Source organism: Rhinopithecus bieti, unplaced genomic scaffold (assembly GCF_001698545.2).
Source record: "Rhinopithecus bieti isolate Rb0 unplaced genomic scaffold, ASM169854v2 scaffold_2205, whole genome shotgun sequence".
Lineage (NCBI taxonomy): Eukaryota > Metazoa > Chordata > Mammalia > Primates > Cercopithecidae > Rhinopithecus > Rhinopithecus bieti.
In genome coordinates, this window is record NW_016803673.1 from 3,085,047 (window position 1) to 3,109,572 (window position 24,526).

General features: G+C 48.3%; 1 protein-coding gene across 4 annotated transcripts in view; it reads left to right on the plus strand.

Moving 5' to 3' along the window:
• The window catches only part of AK8 (adenylate kinase 8), a 165,995-nt gene that overhangs the window by 54,845 nt on the left and 86,624 nt on the right, over positions 1–24,526 (plus strand). For all 4 annotated transcript variants that reach the window (XM_017849418.1, XM_017849422.1, XM_017849431.1 and 1 more), the window contains exons 8-10: positions 1,131–1,331; positions 4,835–4,966; positions 12,812–12,901. In XM_017849418.1, the coding sequence (XP_017704907.1) occupies positions 1,131–1,331; positions 4,835–4,966; positions 12,812–12,901 (423 nt within the window). The remainder of the gene's footprint in view (positions 1–1,130; positions 1,332–4,834; positions 4,967–12,811; positions 12,902–24,526) is intronic.

The following is a 24,526-nucleotide window of genomic DNA, read 5'->3' on the forward strand; positions in this document are numbered from 1 at the left end:
GGACTGCCCTTGATTGTCCGGGCCTCAGGCTGTGGTGGCAGATAGACCTGGGTTTGTGGATCCCTAGCTCTGCCCCTTTCTGGCTGTAGACATGGGATACTTGAGGCTCAGTTTTCTTATCTGTACATGGGGATGAAAATACCAACCGAGGGTAGGGTGTGGTGGCTCGAGCCTGTAATCCCAGCACTTTGGGAGGCCGAGACGGGCAGATCACGAGGTCAGGAGATCAGGAGGACCATACCCTGGCTTAACACGGTGAAACCCCGTCTCTACTAAAAAAAAAAAAATACAAAAGCCTAGCGGGCGAGGTGGGCGGGCACTGATATAGTCCCAGCTATCGGAGGCTGAGGCAGAGAGAATGGGGTAAAACGGGAGCGGAGCTTGCAGTGAGCTGAGATCCGGGCACTGACACTGCAACCTGCGCCGGACAGAGCGAGACTCCTGTCTCAAAAAAAAAATAAAAAAAAAAAAAAAAAGGGCCGGGCGCGGTGGCTCAGCCTGTTTTATCCCAGCACTTTGGGAGGGGCGAGACGGCGCGGATCAACGAGGTCAGGAGATCGAAGACCATCCTGGCTACGCGGTGAAACCCGTCTCTTACTTAAAAAATACAGAAATCACTATCCGGCGACCCGGTGCGCTTGGGCGCCCTGTTAGTCCCAGTCTACTCGGCGAGGCTTGTGGCAGGAGAATGCGTGAAACTCTGGAGCAGAGCTGCAGTGGAGCTGAGATCGCGGCCACTGCTACTCAGGGCTGGGCAACAGGATGCGCGACTCCGTCTCAAAAAAAAAAAAAAAGGAAAATACCAACCTAATGGGTGATGTGATGGCTCTGAGGATGAAATGGGAGTCTGCAGATAGGTGCCTGTCAGAGTGCCTGGCACAGAGTAAGTGCTCAGAAGTTCACGGCAGCCCGTGCCCTGGGCCCTGTTCTTGTATTGTAACAAGAACAGTAGTTAAGGCTCAGAGTAGCTGGAAGTGCTGGTGTTGAATGACGATGTCCTGCTGCGGTCAGCCACACCCCAGGAATTTGTAGGGCCTGGCCTCCAGGACAGCAAGCACCTCAGCCAGGCACAGCAGCGCCCACAGGGCCCCTGCATGGCCATTTCTAACTGCGCACCTCTCTCCTTGCAGAGATTTATCACACCACCTTTGACTGGCCACCCGAATCTGAAATCCAGAACCGTCTGATGGTACCAGAGGACATCTCAGAGCTGGAGACGGCTCAGAAACTGCTGGAGTATCATAGGAACATCATCAGGGTCATTCCCTCCTACCCCAAAATCCTCAAAGTCATCAGTGCTGACCAGCCATGTGTGGACGTCTTCTACCAGGGTAAACACAAGCAGACAGCCCCACCCTGGACAGGCGGCCAAGGGCTGGGCTCACTGTGCCCTCTACCACTTTGTCCCTTACTCTGGTAGTGGCCAGTGTCTGGGACATGCCTGGGACCCTGGGAGTCAAATCATAGATGACCCGGGTTCCCTGCCCAGAAATGCATGTGTACAGAGCCCCTGGGGGCACCCCACTTGGAGACCCTGGGCTAATGTCCCACACTCAGACGTGGTCACATCTCTGGCCCACAGCAGATTTGGTGGTGATGGGGTTGGGAGGAGGAGAGGCGAGGGATGGGGTGGGAGGGACATGGTAGCAAGAAGTTTGAGCCTGACCTTGAGGGAGAGGAAAGAAGAAATATATAAAGATTAAGACAAAACAGAACCACCACCACCACCACACACAACACAACAAAACACACACACACACAACACAGGTGATATGCTTCATTTAGGATGGAGATACATGGCCCCGCGCCTGGCACTGCTTTGCTGTCCACAGCAATGGCTGATGTTCCCAGCAACTCAGGAGCCACTGCGGGTGGCCTGTGCGAGGTCGGGGAACGGCTGAGCTGGGCAACGTGTTCAAATCTCAGCCCCGACGCAGCCCAGCTGTGCAGCCTTCAGCAATTCTCCTAACACCTCGGAGCCCTAGTTTTGGCATCCCTAAAATAGGAACAAAACTTGTGCCCTCCTCCCAGGCGTAGGTGAGGATGAAATGGGATTCTCCAAATCATGTGTCCACAGCCACAAGTCCAGTTCTGGTGCAGAGGAAAGCCTCAATAAACAGCAGACGCCATAGCTCCTATCATTGTTCAACACCCTGTCCAAAAAGGCAAGGGCAAGGTGGAATAATTCTATCCCCGAACAGCTGTATTGTCATTTTCAAAAGTCTTGCTGAGCTTCAGTCATCTAAAAGCCCAGTTATCCCTTTCCACACAGTGTCGGGTAAATGAAGCGTTTACGACGCAGGGAACATCACAGATATTTAAGACACTTGACAGTTTACAAAGTCCTTTTTTAAATATATTCTCTCAAATCTCTCCAAGAACAGTTCTGTTTTGCTGGGGAGGTGGTTTTGAGCTCCCTCAAGCCCTTCCCTGCTGACTCTCCCAGCACCCTCTCCTGCCAGGAGACTCGGTGCATAAACCTCATTGCTACACTGAGCTCGGAGAAGCGATGTTTGCCGGCGTGGGTTGAACAGCCTCGCCCTCTGAAGGGGGCAGTCAGCCAACGGGTGGGTTAGTAGAAAGTGTCGCTACTTAAAGAAGAAATGCCAGGCTTATGAGGGCTTATAATTTTCCAGTGATTTTGCATCTCGGAAGGGTCTTTGGTAACAAACACTGCACTCTTAAGATAAACAACCGCAACATTTATCTTATGCCATGATTCTGAATTTACACATTAATCACTTTCAAATTACTTAATTACATTTAAAAGTTCATATGATCATTCATAAAGAATTCATGCCTGGAATTGTAAATAAAAATGTGAATGTCTGAATATTAATTATTATTAATTAATAATGCAGAGAGATAAATTGAAAATTGGAATGCAAAATTCTCTCTGTGTTGTTTTTTTAATCTCTCTGCAGTGCACCCAGCAACCACATATTTTTAAAAAGCATAATCAGATGTTGAGACTGTCTGGGGGATCATTACTTCTAATTAACTTCGTTATTTACTGTAAATTAAGCATCATTTGTAAGCAGGCCGCTTTGCCTGTAGTATTTGTGCTTTTCAGATGCACGGGATTATGGAAGGTCTGAGAAGAAAGAGAGCCTCGCCTGAGTAGCTCCCTTTGGGCTTCGCTCAGTGGAGGAATGGTACCCATGGCGGGAGGTTTGGGAGAGTTGCCCCAGCTCTGCCAAGTCTCAGCCTAACTGGCTCATCTGTAAAATGGGGCGTGAATAACGCAGCCCTCAGGGGATTGCTGGGTCAAACAAACGAGATGGTGCCTGGGGAGTATTTGTCATAGCAATTAGTACATGCCATTGATGATGCTGATCACAACCTGGAAAAAAGTCCATTCTAACTCATCCGTGCCTTCTAAAAAGAAGGGACTGTTCTTCTCTAATGACCCTTCCAATTTAAAAGCCCTGCAAAGATTTGAGAGGTCAGGGTTTTCACAATGAACATATCCCAGCGGTTCACAGTCGGGGGCAGTTTTGCGCCCGCCGCACCCCCGGGGACATTTGGCAATGTCCGTAAAGGTTTTTTGGTTGTCATACGTTGCAGTTGTGCTACTGGCACCCAGCGGGTAGAGGCCAGGGATGCTTCTCAACATCCTGCAGTGCCCAGAACAGCCGGGCAACAAAGAATCTTCTGGCCCCAAATGTCGGTAGTGCTGAGGATGAGGAATCTGCCTCGTTCTTGGGTGGTATGTTCCTGAGGGAAGCAGGATGGCCTGGCCCCTCAGCCAGCACAGAATCCACTGCAAGGCACACTGGCAAAGGCAGACCGGCAGGAAGGTGTAACGGGGCCACCCGTGGCTGACTTTGCATAGGACAGTCTGGGGCCTTGGAAGGAGGGGGAAGGTCTGTCTGGGGAAGGATACCCTATTTCAAAGGCTGGCTTGGAGGCTGGCCCAGGTCCGTGCCTCATCTGTGGGCATCTGCCGTGCCTCAGGTGCCCGAAATGCTGCCCTTTACAGCCTCATCAGCTTTTTCTCGCGGCTCCCCGCTTCTGAGCTCCGGCAGGAGGCGACTGGTTTGATGTTTTTCCTGTGGTTTCTTGGCATCCAGTGTCCCCCATGGTGCAGGTGGCCTCATTGTTGGAGACACTCACCCCATCCCCTCACTTCTTTGTTCACCAAATGCCAGGGGCACACCACAGGCCAGGGCCGTGCAGCTACATCTGGCCACTCCTGTGACCTATTTGATCACTACCTCTTTGGAGAGTCGCAACAAAGTTGGTGTCACCAGAGTGCAGCTGCACAAATTACTCTCCACTAATTCGAGTCCTTTAAAAGTCCCTGGGCACTGGGCCCCTATGTGGCTGGATGCGTTTATCAAAGCCTGTGTCTGACATTCAGGTGCACCTAGCAGAAAGCCAGCATGCAATTCTAGAAGACCAGCCTAGTGCTGGGGCTTCCGGTTGGGAGGCTCAGCCCGAATCAGTAGGAAAAGCCACCAGCCCTGTAGAGAGTGCCCTCATGTCCCGGGACCAGCCTCCCAGCTGCAACACAGCCAGCCTTAGGAATCCTTCCTTCAGCCTGGAAGGAAATGCAGACACCTGCACGTGTTTAGACGACTGTGTTGAGAGGAATTCCAGGGCAGCGCTCGAGGGTGGCTTCTGTGGACTTCACCACTTGCTTCCTGCCTTGGTGCCCAGGCCTGCCACATAATTCTTTTCCCCGCCTCTTCGCCCGATGCACAGAGGGCTTCCATGGTGCTGTGAAAGAGAAAAGTAGTTACTGCCGTTAAGAGTCAAAGCAGAGGGGCTGCAAGCTGGTTTCCTGTTCTCTAGGACCTAGGTTTATTATCCTCATATCTTTTCTTTCCAGCTCTGACCTATGTCCAAAGCAACCATCGTACTAATGCCCCGTTCACCCCACGGGTGCTGCTGCTCGGGCCTGTGGGCAGTGGGAAAAGTCTGCAGGCCGCCCTCCTGGCCCAGAAATACAGGCTCGTCAATGGTGAGTGCCCCAGGCGCTGGGATGCCCAGCTTGGAGCGCCTTTCCTTGCCTCCTGCCCCTCCTCCCCAGCTCTCTCATTTTATCTGGGGTGGTGTGGGGGAAAAGAGTCAGTATCACTTCTTTTTCTGGCTCTTTGTTCTTAACAATTTTCTGTTAGTCCATCTTTGCAGGAATAGATGTTTTCCTTCCGAAGAATATTGTCATAAAACATTAACCACTAAAACATGCCCACAGCCCAAAGAGACAGAACATTTTTCCGTCATCATTTTTTATATCCTTTGGAGCGGGGGGTTTGTCTGTGCCGTACGCCAGGGGTGGCTCCCATCTTGCCCCTGCCATCTCCGCATAATAGGAATGTGCTGTTTATTTATTTTCTCCAGTCTCGTTTGGCGCCCCCCCACCCAGGTCAGTGTGTTTACAGGCAAACAATTTCTGCACCAGAGGAAGACTTCTCGCTCTGCACAGTTTCAATAAATATTTTACCAGGAGGAGAGAAAATATTGAAATCAGTTCTCCAGGTCTTTCCCGGTTTGGTCCCAGGCGGTCTTGGATGCCAGCTTGTGTTCAGGAGGATAAAGGGATGGGAATGAGGAAGAAACTGTAGCAGAGACACACTGCCAGGTTGAAGGGAGTTAAAAACGCTACCCCCACGCACACCATGCTCCACAAGCCTGAATAACCTCTACTGTATTTACTGAGGGAACATGAGACCTGTACCCCCAAATATATGCATATGCATACAACCCCCCAAATTATACAGGTATACCACATGAATATAGAGAGGGAATACAAACAAATATATAGACACACAAATATATGTACAAATGTTTATACATGTATATACATATATTTGTATATGTATACACAAATATAAGTACAAATGTTTGTACGTATATACATACAAATATATGTATATACCACTCCAGAAGGATCAAGCTTTGAATAAAAATGCTTCTCAATGAGGCCTCCTCCAGCTTACAGTTCTAAAGCCACTGAGACTAGCAAGGAATCCATGATAAAAGTCACACCCCTAAAATGAAGATAGAGACCTGAACAATTATTCTGCAAATTTGGTTACTATGGAAAATTAACCAGGACATTTAGAAAAAAAATGCTTTTCCTTGAGTTCATCTTTAAAAATAGATTTCAATAATTCCTTCTCCTTTTGATTGTGTCTCTTGTTATAAGACAAAATTTCCAGCGGTGTTAGGGATGGCTTCTTTGTTCCGATGACCAGCAGTCTACCTGTGGCGGCACCACTTGCTTACGTGTGTGCACACATCGTTACGGGAAGGGATAGAGTGAGCGCGGAGGGGCACTGGCGGTGGTGGGAGGGTCTGAACACACAACAGCAATACTGTAATGCAGTGCAGAGCTTTCTGGAAATAATTGTCTCGGTGCTCTGTTTTATAATGCAGACACTCTCATTCAAGAAAAGGTTTTTTTTTTTTTTTTTTTTTTTAAATTTAAATTGCATTCAGCACACCAATTATGAAGAGATGAAATTATCTGCCTAGATTTTTCCAAAAATGAAAATAGGAAGGCTCATCATGGTTTTTGCTTGTTACCTAAGAGCCACGATGGGGCTTGTTTAGATAATTAAGCATTTGGAGACTGCCTCAGGAAGTTCCCATTTATCAAAGGGGTTCTTGATAAACGCAAGACATCATGATATTTAAGCAAACCCATTTAAGGGACCTAAGGCAGGAAGTGGTAGCCTTGGGATCTCTGCAAATGCCTGTCTGAACCCAGAGTTCTGGGTGCTGTCTGCTCCGCTGCGGCCATCCGCTGGCCTGGTTCTAAACTTCACATCTGTGAATCTCTCAGCCATAGGAGAACGTCTCCAAACCAACGAAAACAGACAAACAGCCCCACACTCACTGCCACAGAGTTCATCAGAAGACCCCACTTAGGATGGTGGGATTATATATGGACACAACTTTCTGAAAGGCAAGAGCCACTATTGGTTAAAGCGCTAACTGCGCAAACCCTGTGACCCTGGGATTTAACTCCTAGGAGTTTATTCTGCTCCAGCACTCAGATGTGCAGCGAGAGATGTGGCAGAAGCATAATGAGAAACACAGGCAACCTCCAACTCTGTTAATAAGCAGGTTTGTGAAATAAGTTGTGATAAACCCATGTAATGGATTGTGAGGCAGCTGTTAAAAATAAACCTGTAAAGTGATTTGATGTCGGTAATACATGGCTAAATAAGGGAGGGGCAGAAAACAATTTGCTCAGCAGTATCCAGGGGGTGAGCTCATTTTTGTTTAAAAAAGCATGTTAGTTTATGCTCAGAAAAAACCTAAAGAAATATCCATACACCAAACTGCTTATCTCGGCAGAGCTGTGTATTATACAATTCAGATTTTTTTTTTTTTACAGTGAGCATGAATTCCTTCCTTCCTTCCTTCCTTCCTTCCTTCCTTCCTTCCTTCTTCCCTTCCTTCTTTTCTTTCTTTCTTCTTTTTTTTTTTCGGGTCTTGCTCTGTCACCCTGGCTGGAATGCAGTGACATAATCATGGCTCACTGCAGCCTCCAGCTCCTCAAGTGATCCTCCCACCTCAGCCTCCCAAGTAGCTGGGACGACAGGTATATGCCACCATGCTCAGCTAATTTTTTATTTTTGTAAAGATGGGATCTCTCTATGTTGCCCAGTCTAGTCTCAAATTCTTGGCCTGAAGCAGTTCTCCCACCGAGGCCTCTGGTTTCTTTTTTGACTCGTGTACTATTTAGAATGTACCTTGCTTAATTCCCACATATTTGGGGATTTTCCTGATTGCTTTATATTCTTGATTTCTAATTTAATTCTCTTGTGGTAAAAGAACATACCCTATGTGATTTTGATCCTTTGAAATATGCATATATGGTCTATACTGGTGAATTCCAAGTGTACTTAAAAAGTAGGTATTCTGCATTGTTGGATATAGTGTTCTATAATGTTGATTAGGATAAGATGTTTGACAGTGTTTAAGTCTTCTATGTCCTTAATGATTCTCACTCTACTTGTTATGTCCGTTATTGAGAGAGGTGTGTTAAACTCTCCCAACTCTTTTATTTTTAATTTTTTACAGTCATCCAGCCCAAAATGTCAAAAATCTCCCAACTCTGAATTGTGGATTTGTCTATTCTCTGCAAGTTTTTGCTTCATGTAATTTATTGTTAAGTGCATACTGTCACACCTCAGTATCAATGCGGGATTGGTTCCAGGACCTTCCTTGGATACCAAAATCCGAGGATGTTCGAGTCTCTGATACAAAATGGCATAGTATTTGCATATAACCTGTGTACATTCTGCTATACACTTTAAATCATCTCTAGATTGCTTATAATACCTAATATAATGTAAATGCTATGCAACAGTTGTTATCCTGTATTGTTTAGGAAATATTGACAAGGAAAAAAGACTACATGTTCAGTGCAGACATAATTTTTACCCCAAATATTTTCAACCTGTGGTTGGTTGAATCCATGAGTGTAGAAACTATGGATATGGAGGGCTGACTGTATACAGTAAGGATCATTATATCTCATTGGTGAAATGACCCTTTCATTGCTAGGAAATGTTGCTTTTCCTCTCTAGCAATACTCATTTTCTTGAAGTCTACTTTGTCTGATGTTAATGAAGTTTCTCTAACTTTCTTATGTTTCGTGTCTGTATGATATACCTTTTATTCTTTTTCTTTTAAACTATCTGTGTCTTATAGTCTAAATATGTGTCTTGTAGGCAGCATATAGTTGGATCTCACTTTTTTTTTTAAGAGACAGGGTCTTGCTCTATTGCCCTGGCTGGAGTACAGTGGTGCAATCATAGCTCATCGCACCCTCAAACTCCTGGGCTCAAGTGAACCTCCCGCCTCAGCCTCCCACTGAAGTTACAGGCATGAGCCACCACGCCTGGCCTGTTTTTGTTTGTTTGTTTTCTACTTGTGTCATCTGTTCTTTGTTCCTCCTTTCCTGCCATCTTTTGGATTAACCAAATATTTTTTAGTAATCCATTTTCTTTCTTTCCTTTTTAGCCATATCTCTTTGCTTTATTTTGTTAGTGGTTGCTAGGGATTAAATATTCATCTTTTGCTTGTCACAGCCTATTCTGAGTGAATATTATACCTCAATATGTATAGTATCAGAGACCGGCAGCAGTAGATTTTTCCATTTACCTTACTTCTTTACAGTTGACATACATTTTACTTGTGCATATGTTATAAACCCTACAATATATTGTAATTATTTTTGTTTTAAATAGTCATTCATCTTTTAAAGAAGTGAAGATATAAAGGGGGAAGGACTTTTATATGTACCCACCTATCAATACTCTTCACTCCTTGGTTTAGATCCAAGTTTCCTTCTGGTATCATTTTCTCAGCCTGAAGAACTTCCTTTAACATCTCTTGTAGTGAAAGTGTGCCGGTGACAAATTTTCTCAGCTTTCATATGCCTGAAAATGACATGATTTCATCTTCATTTTTGAAGGATGTTTTGGCTGCATATAGAAATCTACGTTGACAGTTTCTTTCTCTTAACACTTTAAAGATGTCATTCTATTGTCTTCTGGCTTGCACTTCTTCTGATGAGATCTCAGAGGTTATTTTTACCATTGTTGCCCTACATATTAAGCACCCTCCCCCGCCTCCAGCTGCTGTTAATATTTTCTCTTTAGCTTTCAGCAATTTGACTATGATGTATCAAAGTGCGACTTACTTTCTGTTTGTTCTGCTTGGATCTCAGAGATTCTTGGATGTGTGGGTTGAAATTTTTAATGAAATTTTGAAATTCTCCTGTCATTATCTTCTGAAATCTTTTTTCTGCCTGTCTCTCTTCTTTCTGGAACTCCAGTTCCACATATGTTAGACTGTGTGGTATTGTCCTCCAGGTCTCTTAGATTTGGTTCTTTTCTTCCGGTCCTTTCCCATCCCCCTCTTTGCTGCAGTTTGGCTACTTCCTGTTGCCTCTTTTCCTGTCTTTAAATTCACTGATTGCGGCACACCTAGTGATTTGTTTCATTTAAGATACTGTATTTTCCAGTTCCAGAATTTCCATCTGGTTCTTTTTCACAGTTTTCATTTCTCTGCTGAGATTCTCCATCTGTTCACTCATTTTAACTATCTTTTCCTTTAAGGTTTTAAATGCACTCATAATAGCTGTTTTAAAGTCCTGGTGTGCTGATTCTGACACCTGTGTCATCCCCTGATCTGATTCTATGGTCTCTTTTCTCTCCTCATAGGAGTCACATTTTCCTGCTTTTTTGCATGTCAAGGAGCTTTCAATTAAATGCTAGACATTGTGTTTCTGATATTTTTGAAGGTCTGGATTGTGTCATCATTCTGCTTTAAGAGTATTGAGTTTGGAGGATTAACTCCATCCCATTGAAGCTTATTTTTAGGCTTTGTTAAGTGGGACTAGAGTGTTCTTACTCTAGGGCTAGAGTATCCCTGCAGCTAAGGTCTGCCCTTTCTGGACTCTCAGCTGAATGTCTGGGGTGTTCAGCAAGTTCTCTCACTTTGGTTGTCAGAATGCCAGCATCTCCCAGCCCTGTGTGAATTTCCATTCAGTTCACCGCTTCCCAGTAGCTTTTCTCTACCAGGCCTCTGGAGTCTCACCCTGCACATGTGCAGCTCCGTATTGGCCAAAGGCTCAGTGAGCCCTTATGAGATTTCTGGAACCCCTTCTGTGCACAGCTGCCTCCTCTCCATTACCCTGTTCTACAAAGTCTGGCTGTTTCAGGCTCTAGTCTTTGTTGCTTCCACCCAGTGAGCCTGCTGATCCGTTTGGGCTCCGCTTCTCCTGTGCCATGACTTGAGAAGTGCTCGTAGGTAGAAATCCAGGATGAATATGGGGCTCGTTTTGTGTGTTTCCTGCCTCTCAAGGATTACAGACCTGTCTCTCTGTTGTCCAGTGACTCTAAAGAATTGCTTCATAGATTTTGTTCAGTTACACAGCTTTCTATAAGACAAGTTAAATAGGAGACCCGTTACTGCTTCGTGGCCAGAACTGGAAGCTAAGCATGGGTTTGATGTCACACAGACCTGGGTTTGGACCCCAGCTCTGCCCCTTAGTGGCTCTGTGACCTAAAGCAGGTTATTTCATCTCTTTGAGCCTCAGTGTCTTTACCTAAGAAACAACAGGTTATTGTGAGGGCCAAATAAAACAAAGCAACAAAGCACACTTAGCACAGTGCTTGGCACATAGGAGTGTCTCAGTTCCCGGCAGCCTTTTTTTTTCTTTTCCTTTTTTTTTTTTTTTTTTTTTTTTTTTTTTTTTTTGAGACAGAGTCTCACTCTGCACCCAGGCTGGAGTGTAGTGGTTTAATCTCTGCTCGCTGCAACCTCTGCCTCCTGGGCTCAAGCGATTCTCCTGCCTCAGCCTCCCAAGTAGCTGAGATTACAGGCTTCCACCACCACGCCAGGCTAATTTTTGTATGTTAGTAGAGACAGGGTTTCACCATGTTGGCCAGGCTGATTTCGCGCTGCTGACCTCAAATGATCCTGCCTCCTTGGCCTCCCAAAGTGCTGGGATTACAGGTGTGAGCCACTGCGCCTGCCTCCCAGCAGCCTTTATTTCTCACTTATATGTCCTTTGCTGGTGAGGCTGCCAACCACATTGGATTAAATTAAATGACAACTGCTGTCATTTACATAGTGAATTAAGCATGTCATTATTGAGGAATAAATCCTTGGTGACGGTAATTTTGTCAAACATTCATGCTATCCGGTTAACCGTAGGATGTTTTTTTGGTCTCTTTAGTATAGGCAGAAAACTTCTTAGCCCTAAAGGTAAGAAAGCCAAAAGTGTGCAATGAACAATTCATGAAAATATAGCTTAACTCTTCTGGCTTTGGCTGGGAAGGGCTTTCACGGCCAAGGAGGAGTTGCCTGTTTGTTCACTCATGCTTGTTGCCCAGCACCTCCTATGTGCTGGCCCTGGCTCAGGGCTCGAGACACAGTGGGGCCAGAGGGAGGCTCCCGCCCAGGGCAGGCAGGTGTCCAGAAGGGGGCAGCTGCCACTGGCCAGGTGACTCCAGCATGGTACCTTTTTTTTTTTTTTGAGAAGGAGTCTCGCTCTGTCGCCCAGGCTGGAGTGCAGTGGCGTGATCTTGGCTTGCTGCAACCGCTGCCTCCCAGGTTCAAGCGATTCTCCTGCCTCAGCCTCCTGAGTAGCTGGAACTACAGGTATACACCACCACACCCAGCTAATTTTTATATTTTTGATAGAGACGGGTTTTCACCATGTTGGCCAGGCTGGTCTTGAACTCCTGATCTTGAGTGATTGCCTACCTCAGCCAAAGTGCTGGGATTACCACCACGTGGTGCCTTTTAATGATGAGTCAGCCCACTTGAAATATGAATCTATCCTATTATGTGGCCCCACCATCCCGTGGAGATGTCCTGCCAGCTGGAAGGGCTGTGGAAGCAACATGCCGCACCCCTTCTCCGTGTAACAAGGGTGCGAATGTGGACGCACTTGAGGCACATTGCTCAGAGATGAGCAGCCCTCCACTGGAGGGCGCGGAGTTCTGCGCAGCAATTCCAGGTGCAGCGAGGCCCTGCAGGGCTCCTCTGTGGGCAACATCCTCGTTAGCGTCTTCCCCGCGCCGTCCATTTTTAATGCGTTCTTTGCCAAATGCATTCCTTTTCATTCCACCTCTCCCTCTTCTTTATTTCCCGGCTCCTTTTTGATATTTGCTTTTACCTGGACACATACCCACACACAGAAAAACCCTTTTATGCTTTTTTCAGTGACCTTTTTTTTTTTCCCCCCCAGCAGGCAGCACTGGGGGTTCTTTTTTTCTCATCTTTCCTCCTATTTAAAATTTAATGGGTGCCTTTCTGTTCCCCTCTCCTTCAGTCTGCTGTGGGCAACTGCTGAAAGAGGCTGTGGCAGACAGGACCACGTTTGGCGAGCTCGTTCGGCCGTTTTTTGAAAAGGAGATGGCAGGTAGGCCACGTTCCCACTAACTGTCACGACCCTGCAGGCTGCAGAGAGAACTTTCTCTTTGTGCGGCTCTCTGAACATCCAGGGGCTCAAAACTGGGGAGAACAGCTGGGAAATGGAAATTGGGTTTTCTTGTAAGCAAAGGCTCTGTTGCCTGTTTCTGGTCAGGCCTCTTGGTGTCTGAGCCCGATTCCCAGTGAGGTGAGTTTGTGGATGTGTGGGGGTTATCCCTAATGGTTTAGAATGTTCCTATTTCCCAAGACTGTTTGCTTTTCATAACTGGTACCACTTAAGATTGAGAGCCAGGAGAGACCACAGACCTCCCAACATCCTTTTTTTTTTTTTTTTTTTTTTTGAGACAGAGTATCAATCTGTCACCCAGACTGGAGTGCAGTGGTGCAGTCTCAGCTCACTGCAGCCTCAACCTCCTGGGCTCAGGTGATCCTCCCACCTCAGCCTCCCAAGTAGCTGGGACTGCAGGTCCATGCCACCACACCTGGCTAACATTTTTGTATTTTTTGTAGAGATGGGATTTCTCCACGTTGCCCAGGCTGGTCTCGAACTCCTGGGCTCAAGTGATCCTCCTGCTTCAGCCTCCCAAAATGCTGGGATTACAGGCATGAGCCACCACCCCCTGCCCCCACATCCTTTGTTGTTTGGAATGTAAAAATACTGTGGGCAAATATTCCAATTTAATCAGCACTCATATTGGCCGGGCGCGGTGGCTCAAGCCTGTAATCCCAGTGTAATTCCCATGCACTTTGGGAGGGCGAGGACGGGCGAATATGAGGTCAGGAGATCGAGACCATCCTGGCTAACACGGTGAAACCCGTCTCCTACTAAAAATACAAAAACTAGCTTGGGCGAGGTGGCGGGCCGCTCATCAGTCCCCAGCTAACCGTGGAAGGCTGGAGGCAGTGAGAATGGCGTAAACCACCCCGGGAGCGGACTTGCAGTGAGCTGAGATCTGGCCAAACCGCACTCCAGTCCGGCGACAGAGCGAGACTCTGCCCAAAAAACAAAAAAAAAATAAAAAAAAAAAAAAAAAAAAAAATCAGCACTCAGACGCCAGAAGGTTCAGACAGCTTTGCAGATGTGAGTGTTTGACTGGCGTTGGTCCTCAGCAGTTAGGTGCTCGCCTGTTTGACAGGGGAAGCAGGACCAGATCCTCTTTCCAGGTGCCCTCTGTGATCCACAGTCTGAAAGCATTCCTAGGATCTGACCCCCAGCAAAGGCACCTTTGGGAGCATTCTAGTCAGGCTTCCTGAGTCCACGAAGGAGCCACAGAGAAGGGACTGAGCTGCTGAGGCCACACAGCCAGTTGGCGGCTGGGCTTCTCTGGATCCTCCATCTGTCTCGTCCCTGGGGCAGTGAATTTCCCACTCACTCACCCACACCTTCCTCCCCTGCACATGCTGCAACTCCTCCCAGCAATCAGTGCACACCCACTTGTCAAGTGTGATGTGCACACGTGCTTATTGTGAAGAAAGTGAATTCCAGAAGCAGCTGCCATTATAGTGAGCAGTGTGGGCATTGGCTAGGAACCCTCCTGGTGGAAGCTTGTGGCCTTCTCCTACCACTTTCCAGATGGAGCAGGTTGATGAGGAAGCACATGAAAATAGGCTCTGTCCTCCCAGCAATCCGCTGAGCAGGACTCCCGGGGAGATGTCCTGGCCGGCCCTCCCAAGTCCCTCCTTAAGATGTCCCAGTCCGTGGGGCGGAGTTCCAGTGTGTGGAGTAGGAGCCATCAGACACAATGATCTGTGTAGGCACAGGGCAGTGAGCGGGTCTGGTCCTGGGTGTCTGCAGTGGTCCACAGAATGAGGTGATCTGTGTAGGCGTAGGGCAGTGAGCGGGTCTGGTCCTGGGTGTCTGCAGTGGTCCACAGAATGAGGTGGAGGTAGGAGGCACCAGGGAGGGTGAAAACCAGCACGAGCTCTCATGCTTCCCAGTCTGGTTCAGATTCCACCAGCCATGTGGCACCAATAAACCACCTTGCCCTTCTTGAAGCCCAGGCTTTGCGGTGACAGGATGGAGATGGAGGTAACCTAGCGGCCGGGTGCAGTGGCTTGCCCATCATCCCAGCGGGTGCGGTGGCTCACCCCTGTCATCCCAGCACTTTGGGAGGCCGAGGCAGGTGGATGTTTTCAGCTCAAGAGTTCGAGACTAGCCTGGCCAACATGGTGAAACCCCATCTCTACTAAAAATACAAAAAAAAAAAAAAAAAAATTAGCCAGGGGGGGGGGGGGGGGCCTGTAGTCCCAGCTACTTGGGAGGTTGAAGCAGGAGAATCGCTTGAACCCGGGAGGCAGAGGTTGCCGTGAGCCAAGATTGCACCACTACACTGTAGCCTGGGTGACAGAGTGAGACTCAGTCTCAAAAAAAAAAAAAAAAAAAAGTCACAGCAGTAGCAAGCAGCAGCAGTGGTAGAGTACCTGTTGCATCCTCAAGCACAATTTCTCTCCAGTTCTCTTCAAACTCCCATTTACTGAGGTGGGGATTAGCACCCTAAAGATTCGTTTAAAAAATAAGTGAATGTGATACCAAATTAACCTAATTTATATAGTTTCAAGTAGTTGCTGGTAGTATTCCATAGTATGTCTGGGAGGTAATTTAATTGCCCACTAACAAGCATAGTGGTTCAGAAACAGAGACAATGGCCGAGCAGTTGAGGCTGTGCCAATCGGCCAATCCTAGGGAAGGGTCTGCAGGAATTCGTTGACTCTTCTTGCAGCTTCCTTGTCCATTTGAATTTTTTTCAAAATATAAAATGACAAAAATAAAGATGTAGGTGGTTTCCAGATTTGCAGTCCTTCAATACTACTAAAATGCACACTCTTGTATGGAGAAACATCCCTGGTGATCTTACTAGGATACACTGAGGCCTGAGTCCGTGGCGATGTCCAGGGACAGTGGCAGTGGTGATGCTGTACTGCCGTACGCTCCCACCAGCAGTGTGCACATGCTCATTCCCTGCCTGTCTCTGCCATCTCTGGGTATTGCCAGTGTATTTGTCTTCTGTTGCTTCGTAACAAACGTGGTTTAGAACAACACAGATTTATCTTGCAGTTCTGTAGGTCGGAAGTTCTGAAATCCAGATATTAGTAGGGCTGTGCTTCTTCCTGGGGCACTCAGGAGGATTTACTTCCCTGCCTTTTCCAGCTTCTGGGGGCCATCTCCATGCCTCGGCTCATGGCCCCTTCCTCTATCTTCAAAGCCAGCAGAGTAGCATTTTCCAATCTCTCTGTCTCTCTCTGACCTCTGCTTCTGCTATCACACCTCCCTCTCTGACTCTGACCCTCTTACCTCCTTCTTATAAGGACCCTTGGAATGACCCAGAACAGTCCAGGATCATCTCCTCATCTCCAGATCCTTAATTTAATCCCATTTGCAGAGCGCTTTTTGCCATAGCAGGGAACATATTCACAGGTGCCAGCGATTAGGATGTGAACATCTTTTTGGGAGGTTTTATTCTGCCTACCACGGCCAGCCATGTGAATCTTGGCCACTTTGCTAGGTGACAAAAGATGTGTTTATTTTTCATTGTGGTCTTCTGATTGTCGGTGAGGTTGGTAAAGTTGAACGTATTTTCATAAGATAATTGGTTGTGTGTATTTTATCTTTGTGAACCGCCTCTCTATAGCCTTGGCCTGTTAACTGATTTTCCCTTTGCCCATTTTTCAATTAAGCTATTTTGTTGGTCCTAATTGGTTTGTCAGTGCTCTTTGCATATTAGGGTTGTTTACGGCTTTCCATTACTTTTCCTTTGTTTTATCTCTATGTTTCAAGTCACGTTATAATTTGGTAGTTTTAGCAATTGTTTGGAAAGAGAACAGTGACTCCTCACAGCCCTTTAGTTCTCGGGCATTGTGGGATGTCACGGTCACTGAGAAGGTCATATGAGGATGTTGGTTTTTTATGAGGTCATGGAGCTCTCGGCCTTCTGGTTTCCTCACCTCCTGTCTCCTACCATTTGACAGCAGTCTTATCTTCCTCGTCTTATAGGGAGTTGGGCATTTACAGATCCTTAATTAACCATCAGATATGGGCACCATTTTACTGACTTATTCAAACTGTATCTTTTGAGTAAATGGGGCCTATTGTTCTTCCTCTTCAAGAGACAGAAATGAATTTGCTTGAATCAAAGCACATCAACTTTGTACAGAGCCGGCTTAATTCATCCACCACTAAAAGCAAACCCAAGAGTCCTTTCAAAGGTGGTCCAAGCACAGAGTCGTTTTTGTGTTTGTGTTTTGTATTTGGGGGACGCAAAGGAGGCTGACGGCACAATTCCCAATTTTCTATAAAGTTAGCGAGACCCGGATCACTTCGATCTTCAATGTTTCATGCTAAATTTTTTCTTCCACAGCTTTTTGTTTATTTAGACAATGTACCTCTATACTTTCGCTCTTCCTACAAAATTAAAGACACAACAACAACCAATATCGTATCTCCCTAACGGAAGCAATAAATTCTGTCATTTCACTAATCCTGATCTTGCAGGGATAACAAAGAATGCATTTACATTCATAACCACTAACAGGGTCTCATTAGTGGGCTGTAGAGAAGCTGCGGAGAAAACCAAAGCGCTCGGCTGGCAGAGCTGGAACCACCCAGGTCTGGCAGGGGCCTGCTTCACCACCGGCTGAAACAGGAAGAAAATTTAAATGATTCTCCGCAGAATTTGGTTTTGAAGGGAAGGTCAGGCTGAACAGGGAGACTCTGCCGAGCCGACCACAGCCTGCTTATTTCTGAATAAGCCCAGCTGGCTGAGGCCCCCTCCTTCCCGAATTGAGCATTGAGCATTGGTGACATCTGTGACTCAGAGGTCCCCTAGCCTGCAGGTGTACCCCACTGTTTGGGCTCAAGGGGTGGTGATTAACCACATCCCTTCCCCATACCCTGAGTTCTGAACCCATCAGGAGACAGACCTCAGAGTTTGCTGAGAGCATAGAATAGATAATGTGGCTGAGATCCCAGGTCACAGTTGGGCTTCACATGCCCCTCCGAGGCCAGGCCTGGAGACAAGCCACCCGTTGTATGGCCATACCCCAATGGTGGGGACAGGGAGACGGGCCCCCACGCTTTCCCCAGAAAGAGCCCTGACCGAGTGGGGGCAGACGTGGAAGGAAATTCCTATGCACTGCGGGCCAAGGCCAGCCAGCGGGAGAAGGCAGAACCAGAGGGGCTCAGCCCGTCTCAGAGTGACTCTCCACTCTGGGAAGAGGGAGGCCACAGGGTGAAGGGAACAGTGGAATTCAGCTTCCCAACACTGCCCTGCAGCTAGAAGGGCCCTCCTGAAACTGGAGGACATGCTGCTGTATCCTGAGGCCTTCAGAACTTCCAGAAGAGGAGCCGCTGGTTGGTTGCTCTCCCATATACCTTTGGGGAGTCCTTGGAGACATTCCAGATTCCCCTCTTCAATCCTAGGTCTGTACTGGGTGCCAGCAGCATTCCTGGGAACATAGGAAAGTACCCAGTCACTCCCCTGCCTGTTAGGAGTTTTCATCTGTAAGGTTCAGGAGCTCAGCAAATGAGATTATTGTAAAGACATGGAGACCTCATCACCATGGGGCAGAGGCCCGTATCATCTCTGAGCTTGCAGGTGTCACTGCCAGAACACCCTACCATCTAGCCACCAGTGCAGAAACCCCATCCTCACCACTCCCCAAACCAGGCACTGTAGACTCTTCCTGGGTACCCCCTCGTTGCCCTAGTGGGTACTGGACCTCCTTCCCTGGGGACTCCACCCTGCCTGTGCTCCCGGCTGCTGGCCTCCTGCTGGTCTTTCACTGGGACCCCTGCCATTGCAGACTTGTGCCTTCTCTCCACTCACCTTGGAGCTGCGTGCCCCAGAGATGTGAGCTTTTGTTATTGTGCATCCCTGCCACCCTCACGGTCATACTCACCACCGTCACCAGCTCAGCCGAACAGATCCAGATGTCATCTTTTCCCCGTGGAGCCTCTTGCTCTTATCCCCACTCCAGGCCTCATGAGTGACCTCTGCAGACTTAGTTCTGTTTTTGTCCTCACAGGTGCTGCCAACACCTCCTTCTTTCGAATCAGCAGCAAAATTAATAACTGTGCTGTTTTCCCATCTTTCCACATTTCCTGGGCAAAGGACCCCAGGGCCCCATCTTAGCGCATCTTCAACCCCTTGATCCCAGGCCCTTGGTGACGGCACTGTGGACAGAGGATTGGGGAGATGCTTATTCTGTGCCTGGACTTTGAAATATATAGGTCCGACCTCCTAAACTCATTCCGACTTGAGCTGCAGTGAACAGAACAAATTTATTCCCCAGGGCTCCACACGTGGCGTTCTTTATACAGGCAACCTCCATTAAAGTCACCAGGAGTTTGCTCTGCATACCATAAACAGGGTCGAGCTTAAATCATGCAGCCTTAGTTGCCAGGGAGCTCCTGTCACTTTTACACTAGTACAAAACAAGTAAAAACGATTCTGGGCTTTTGGAAAAAGAAGTTCTCAGCTGTTTCTGTATCATTTAAAATGAGATGGTTGCTGCCGCCGGCCTCCATTGCCACCGTGTGCTACAGCAGTGTGTGGAGATGCCCTCTTTCCTCCCGGAACCCAAGCAAAGGCGCTACTAGATCTCAGTTCTCTGCTTAAATCAGCGGTGGCCCATAGTGGCCACCACGGCCAAATGACGTCCTCAGCTCCTTCCCCACAGCTCCATTCCTACCAAAGGGTGTTTGAAATTTCTGAATTCTGGAGGCCCAGAGCTTCCCAAGGAAATTGGCCATATTCTCTCTTTGCCCCTTGGAATATCGCTTCCCAATTTTCACTTAATATGAAACGACCCCTGCTCATGGGCCTCACTCTGTTGTTCAAACTCACCCAACACAAAGAAGTCTGAAGTCTGCACTGCTTTATTTTTAGCGTTTCTCATGAGAATTTTAGCCATAAATTAGGGTCCAGGGACTGTTAATGGTGGATATAACCTACTTCCAGGTTGCCAGGCCTAATTAATTATACAACGCCGGCTCTTCAGCCAGAAGGCCTGGCTTCTGCCCTGGCCCAGGGAACTGTTCTCGTTCTCGTGTGTTGCTTGGACTTCCCCTGGAGAGTAGCTATCCAGGGAGGAGATTAAAAACAGCCAAAGGCGGGTCTTGTCCTTGTTGGTTTCTGTCTTTGCTCCAGGCGCATGAGATGCTCATCTCAGCCTGTCCACAGCGCGCTCGGAACATGCTGGAACTGCATGGTCAGGAGCCCGCCAGCCACGCCACCTCCCTAGCAGTGGGACTTCTGAGTCAGACTAGCTTTTCACATCTCCTGTCTCTCCATACACTCTGCGACACCTGCCCAACTGGTTCATCAGCCCAGTTACAATGAGCTCCTGACTGGCAGCTGACCCTGTGGCCCCGGCCCGCCAGCATCTCCCAACAGCTAAAGCAGTTCTGTTGTAGAAAGGCTCACATTCCTTGGCACATACCAGACATATCCCATTCTTATTGTTGTGAGAGAAAACAGCTATTTAATTGGTAATGAGTTTCCCCTAAAAGCGAAAGCCCTGGTATGTAGAAGAGGTGATGTGGAAGACAGATCATTATCGAATTGTTACCTGTGCCCCTCCCACACATCCCTACATTTCCTAAATATTTCTGCTGGAAAGGTCCCTCATGGCCTAATAGAACCCGAGAAAAGGCGGGAGATTTGAGTTTCAAGAAGCTAATTTGCACCCTTTCTGGTAATGAGACCTCCCTAGCAAATGCAGCCATCGTAATACAAACAAGCCAAAGCAGCCCCCAATTGGGATGATTATGTGTTTTCAAGAGCCTTCCGTGAGTCCAGATCCCAGGAGGCATGGATCAGAGCTCAGCCAAAGTGCTTCATTTTTAAGGGGGAATTAATATTCTCATCACTAAATGCACACTAAAGATCGACAATAGACCAGTTTTCTCTTTTGTTAAAACTTGCAAAGAGTTGCTGAGTTGAAAGACAAAGTAAATCTCCCCATCTGAGGAGGTAAGCGGAACGCTATTTCTTGTTTTTAGCAGAGCAGCTTCGGCGAGCTGCAAGCTGTCTTCCCGTGGAGGGGAGACCCTGAGGGACCCTCTGCCCGTTTCCAGCAAGCCTTTGCATGCGGTGTGTTTGTACTCGCTGAAGACAGCGCATGACTCTCTAAATAATTTACCAGTTGATTAATAGACTCACAGGGGTATAATTAGAAGAGGGAGAGACAGTGGGTACAGTAACCGGTACAGTGCTTGGGGGAACAGGAGCCTTTATTTTTTTAAAGAAACTTTCTAGGGTGCTGGGCGTTTGAAGATAAGTTGGGAAGAGCTCAGTGCCTCTTCTCTTTTGAAGTGGAAATAGGACAGTTTGAATCCGTCGAGTTTAATTTTTCACAAGCTTTAGGGGCCCCGCAGTGCAACTCCCTTTTTATTATTGAAAAAACTCTACATTTTCTTTCATTTTCTACACACACACACACACACACACACACACACCCACACACCAAGCAGTAAGTAATAAACACATTAATTTACTCTTATCCTATGTGGATTTCCTTCACGTTGCCTCCCCCAGGTGTGCTGGCCTCTGTCCCTTTGGCACCCCCAGCCCAGAGCCCCTGCTGCAGGGTGGCCTAGAGGTGGATTAATGGATGCCCCTGTAATTTATGCATTTTAAAGGAACCCTCACCTCGGTCTGACAATGCTTTTGAAGTAGCTCCTTTTTTCAAGTCAAACTTTTGACTTTTCCGCTGGGACTGCTACAAAGATTTCCTTATGGAAACTAGGTAGGAGTCCTTTTCAGCCCGAGAGAAGGCTGTGGCCAAGATAGCCCAGCAGAGCGGGAGGGTGAAAGTGTTGTTTGCGTTCTGGGGGCTGGAGGGCCCGGGAATGAGGACAGTTAGAGGAAGGGCGAGCACCTTTGCCTATCAACAGGTTTGTGCCCCCCGAGGGCCCTTCTCCTCGGTTTTTGTACATGAGACTTCCATTTTGAAAGTGTGCATTGTCTCTCTCCATTATGACAACGATGCTTTGCCAGGGGGCAGCCCCATCACCAAAAGGTCAAAAAGCCTTTGCTCAATGGCTAGTCCAGTGGGGAAGCTGAGGCAGTGAGTAATGCCAGATTCATTCATGCATCCATTCGACGACATTGTCTCCCCAAGAAGAATGGGCGCTGCCGGAGTGGGGGTAGGTCTGGCCTGCTTAGCACTGTTTCTTGTCACCTGGCTGGAGCCACCATAGGGGCACAGCCAGATTTTCCTGTTGGGCTGAATGTCAGGTGTTGCTGTGTATCAGGCATCCAGATTAAAAAAGAAACCAAACCCAGCCCAGACATTTCTGGGGAGTCCAAGGAGAGCCGGAGTGCACAGAGTCATCCTTGCTCTGACCAGAGCTTCTAGAAGCGTTTCCCTCCCCATGGGCGGCCCCAACGGCTTCAGAGAAGAGCAAACCTCCAGTGCGCTCAGCTGTGAAATTGTCTCTGACAGGCCTGACCCTGGAGGCCCCGGGCCTTCTTCTCCAGTCGGGAGGTCTCTCGGTGTAGCTGTCTGGGCAGCCCCTGGCATGCCTAGAGCTGTGCTCCTGCCCCTCACAGACCCCCCAATGGCAGGTGCAGCTTGAAGCCGGTTTCCCTCTGGGAACATCCTCGCCTGACGGGAGCTGACACGGGTTCTTTCTCACTGGGCTATGAGCGGGGCCTGCAGAGGCAGGGGCAGGACATGAGGGGTGGGGAAGAGGTGGCCCCAGTGACCCTCTGCAGCCTCTACACCTGTGATCAGGGACGTGGGACTTGCTGGGGTTTGTCAACCAGAAGCTGGCTCTGAGGTTTCCTGTGCAAGAGAACTTGGCACAGCCTCATCGGACACGGAGAGAGGGAAGCGGGCGCCACACCCTGCAGCTTCACACCTGTCGCTGCTGCTCTGGGTGACAAGGGCACACCCGACAGAAGAAGCAAGATGGGAGCAGAGGGACACGGGAGAGGGAGAGATGAGGGAAGAGGCTTCTTGGCATACAGAGGGATATACCTGCCCCCATCCCCTCCCTGGGAAGATCCTGGGGAAGCAGGGGATGCGGGAGGCAGGGGAAGGGGAAGGGGAGTTCCTCCTCCTCACCCTCACCGCAGACCTCCTCTGATTGACCCCATCCACAATCTTCATTGCAGAACTCTGACCTCCTCCCAGTCTTTGGTTGGTTTACTGGGAGACGAGATGGCCTCATCTGGGACCTCCCCACCCCAGGATCCCCCTGTTTCTGCTCATGCTGTCTGCTCGGCCGGCTGCTTCCAGGGCTGAGGAGCCAGCTCCCGCAGGGCTCATGGTAGGAGTTCAGCTAGGTTAGTGGAAGAGCGAGCCTGTGGCAGTTGACCTGGGTCCCTGTGGTGTGGACAATCCCAGGCCAGCCTGCCCCCAGCACCCGGGGACCAGATGCTGCCCTCTGCTGCCTGCGTTTCTATTCGGGTGAGGCCCCTCTCCATGGGCAGCCCCAGCGGCTTCAGAGAGTTAGTTTTTTTTTTTTTTTTTTTTGAGATGGAGTCTCTCTCTGTCGCCAGGCTGGAGCACAGTGGCATGATCTCAGCTCACTGCAACCTTCCCCACCCCCTGGGCTCCAGCGATTCTCCTGCCTCAGCCTCCTGAGTAACAGAACTACAGGCACCTGCCACCACGCCCAGCTAATTTTTGTATTTTTAGTAGAGACAGGGTTTCACCATGTTGGCCAGGTCTCGATCTCTTGACCTTGTGATCCGCCCGCCTCGGCCTCCCAAAGTGCTGGGATTACAGGCGTGAACCACCGTGCCGGTCCAGAGAATTAGTCTTGAAGGAACAAACAGCAGACAGGTCACAGGGGGCAGCATGCAGCCTGAAGTGTTTCTAGAAGGGAAGCGAGTGACTGTCACTCCCAGATGGGAGGGGCCGTGGCTACAGGTCAGGGCTCAGAATCACACAGACTTGGTTCCCATTCAGACTCTGCTTCCTCCCAGCTGTGCTACTGGGCAAGTCATGCACCCCGTCAGAGCTCCCTTCAGTTTTCCTATCAGTAAGGTGAGCTTTCCTAGGATCCCATTTGTTGGCTTGCTCTGTATAAAGGGAATTGTGTCTGTAATTCACTAATTACTTACTGTGGTCACTGGTTACAATCATTGACTACTCACCATGATTATGAACAAGAATGGAGTTGCCATTGTCATCATCTTAGTGGTAGTAATGGTACTCACAGCAAGTCCTGTCGGGTGTGAATATACTTTATATATGGGGGATTTTTTATATTTATTTATTTCCTGTGACTACCACCAGCTTTGGGGACCCGATCCCTGTGGTAACTGGGAACTGACAGAGCTCCAGTTTGCATTACTCTGATGCTCCGTGATATGGTTGGCTGTGTCCCCACCCAAATCTCATCTTGAACTGTAGTTCACATAATCCGCACATGTTGTGGGAGGGACCCGGTGGGAGGTAACTGAATCATGGGGGTGGTTACCTCCACGCTGTTCTCGTGACAGTGAGTTCTCACAAAATCTGATGGCTTTATAAAGGACTTTCCGCTGCTCTGCCCCTTTGCTCTGCACTTATCCTTGCTGCCTCTATGTGAAGAAGGACGTGTTTGCTTCCCCTTCTGCCACGATTGTAAGTTTCCCAAGGCCTCCCCAGCCTCGCCGAAGTG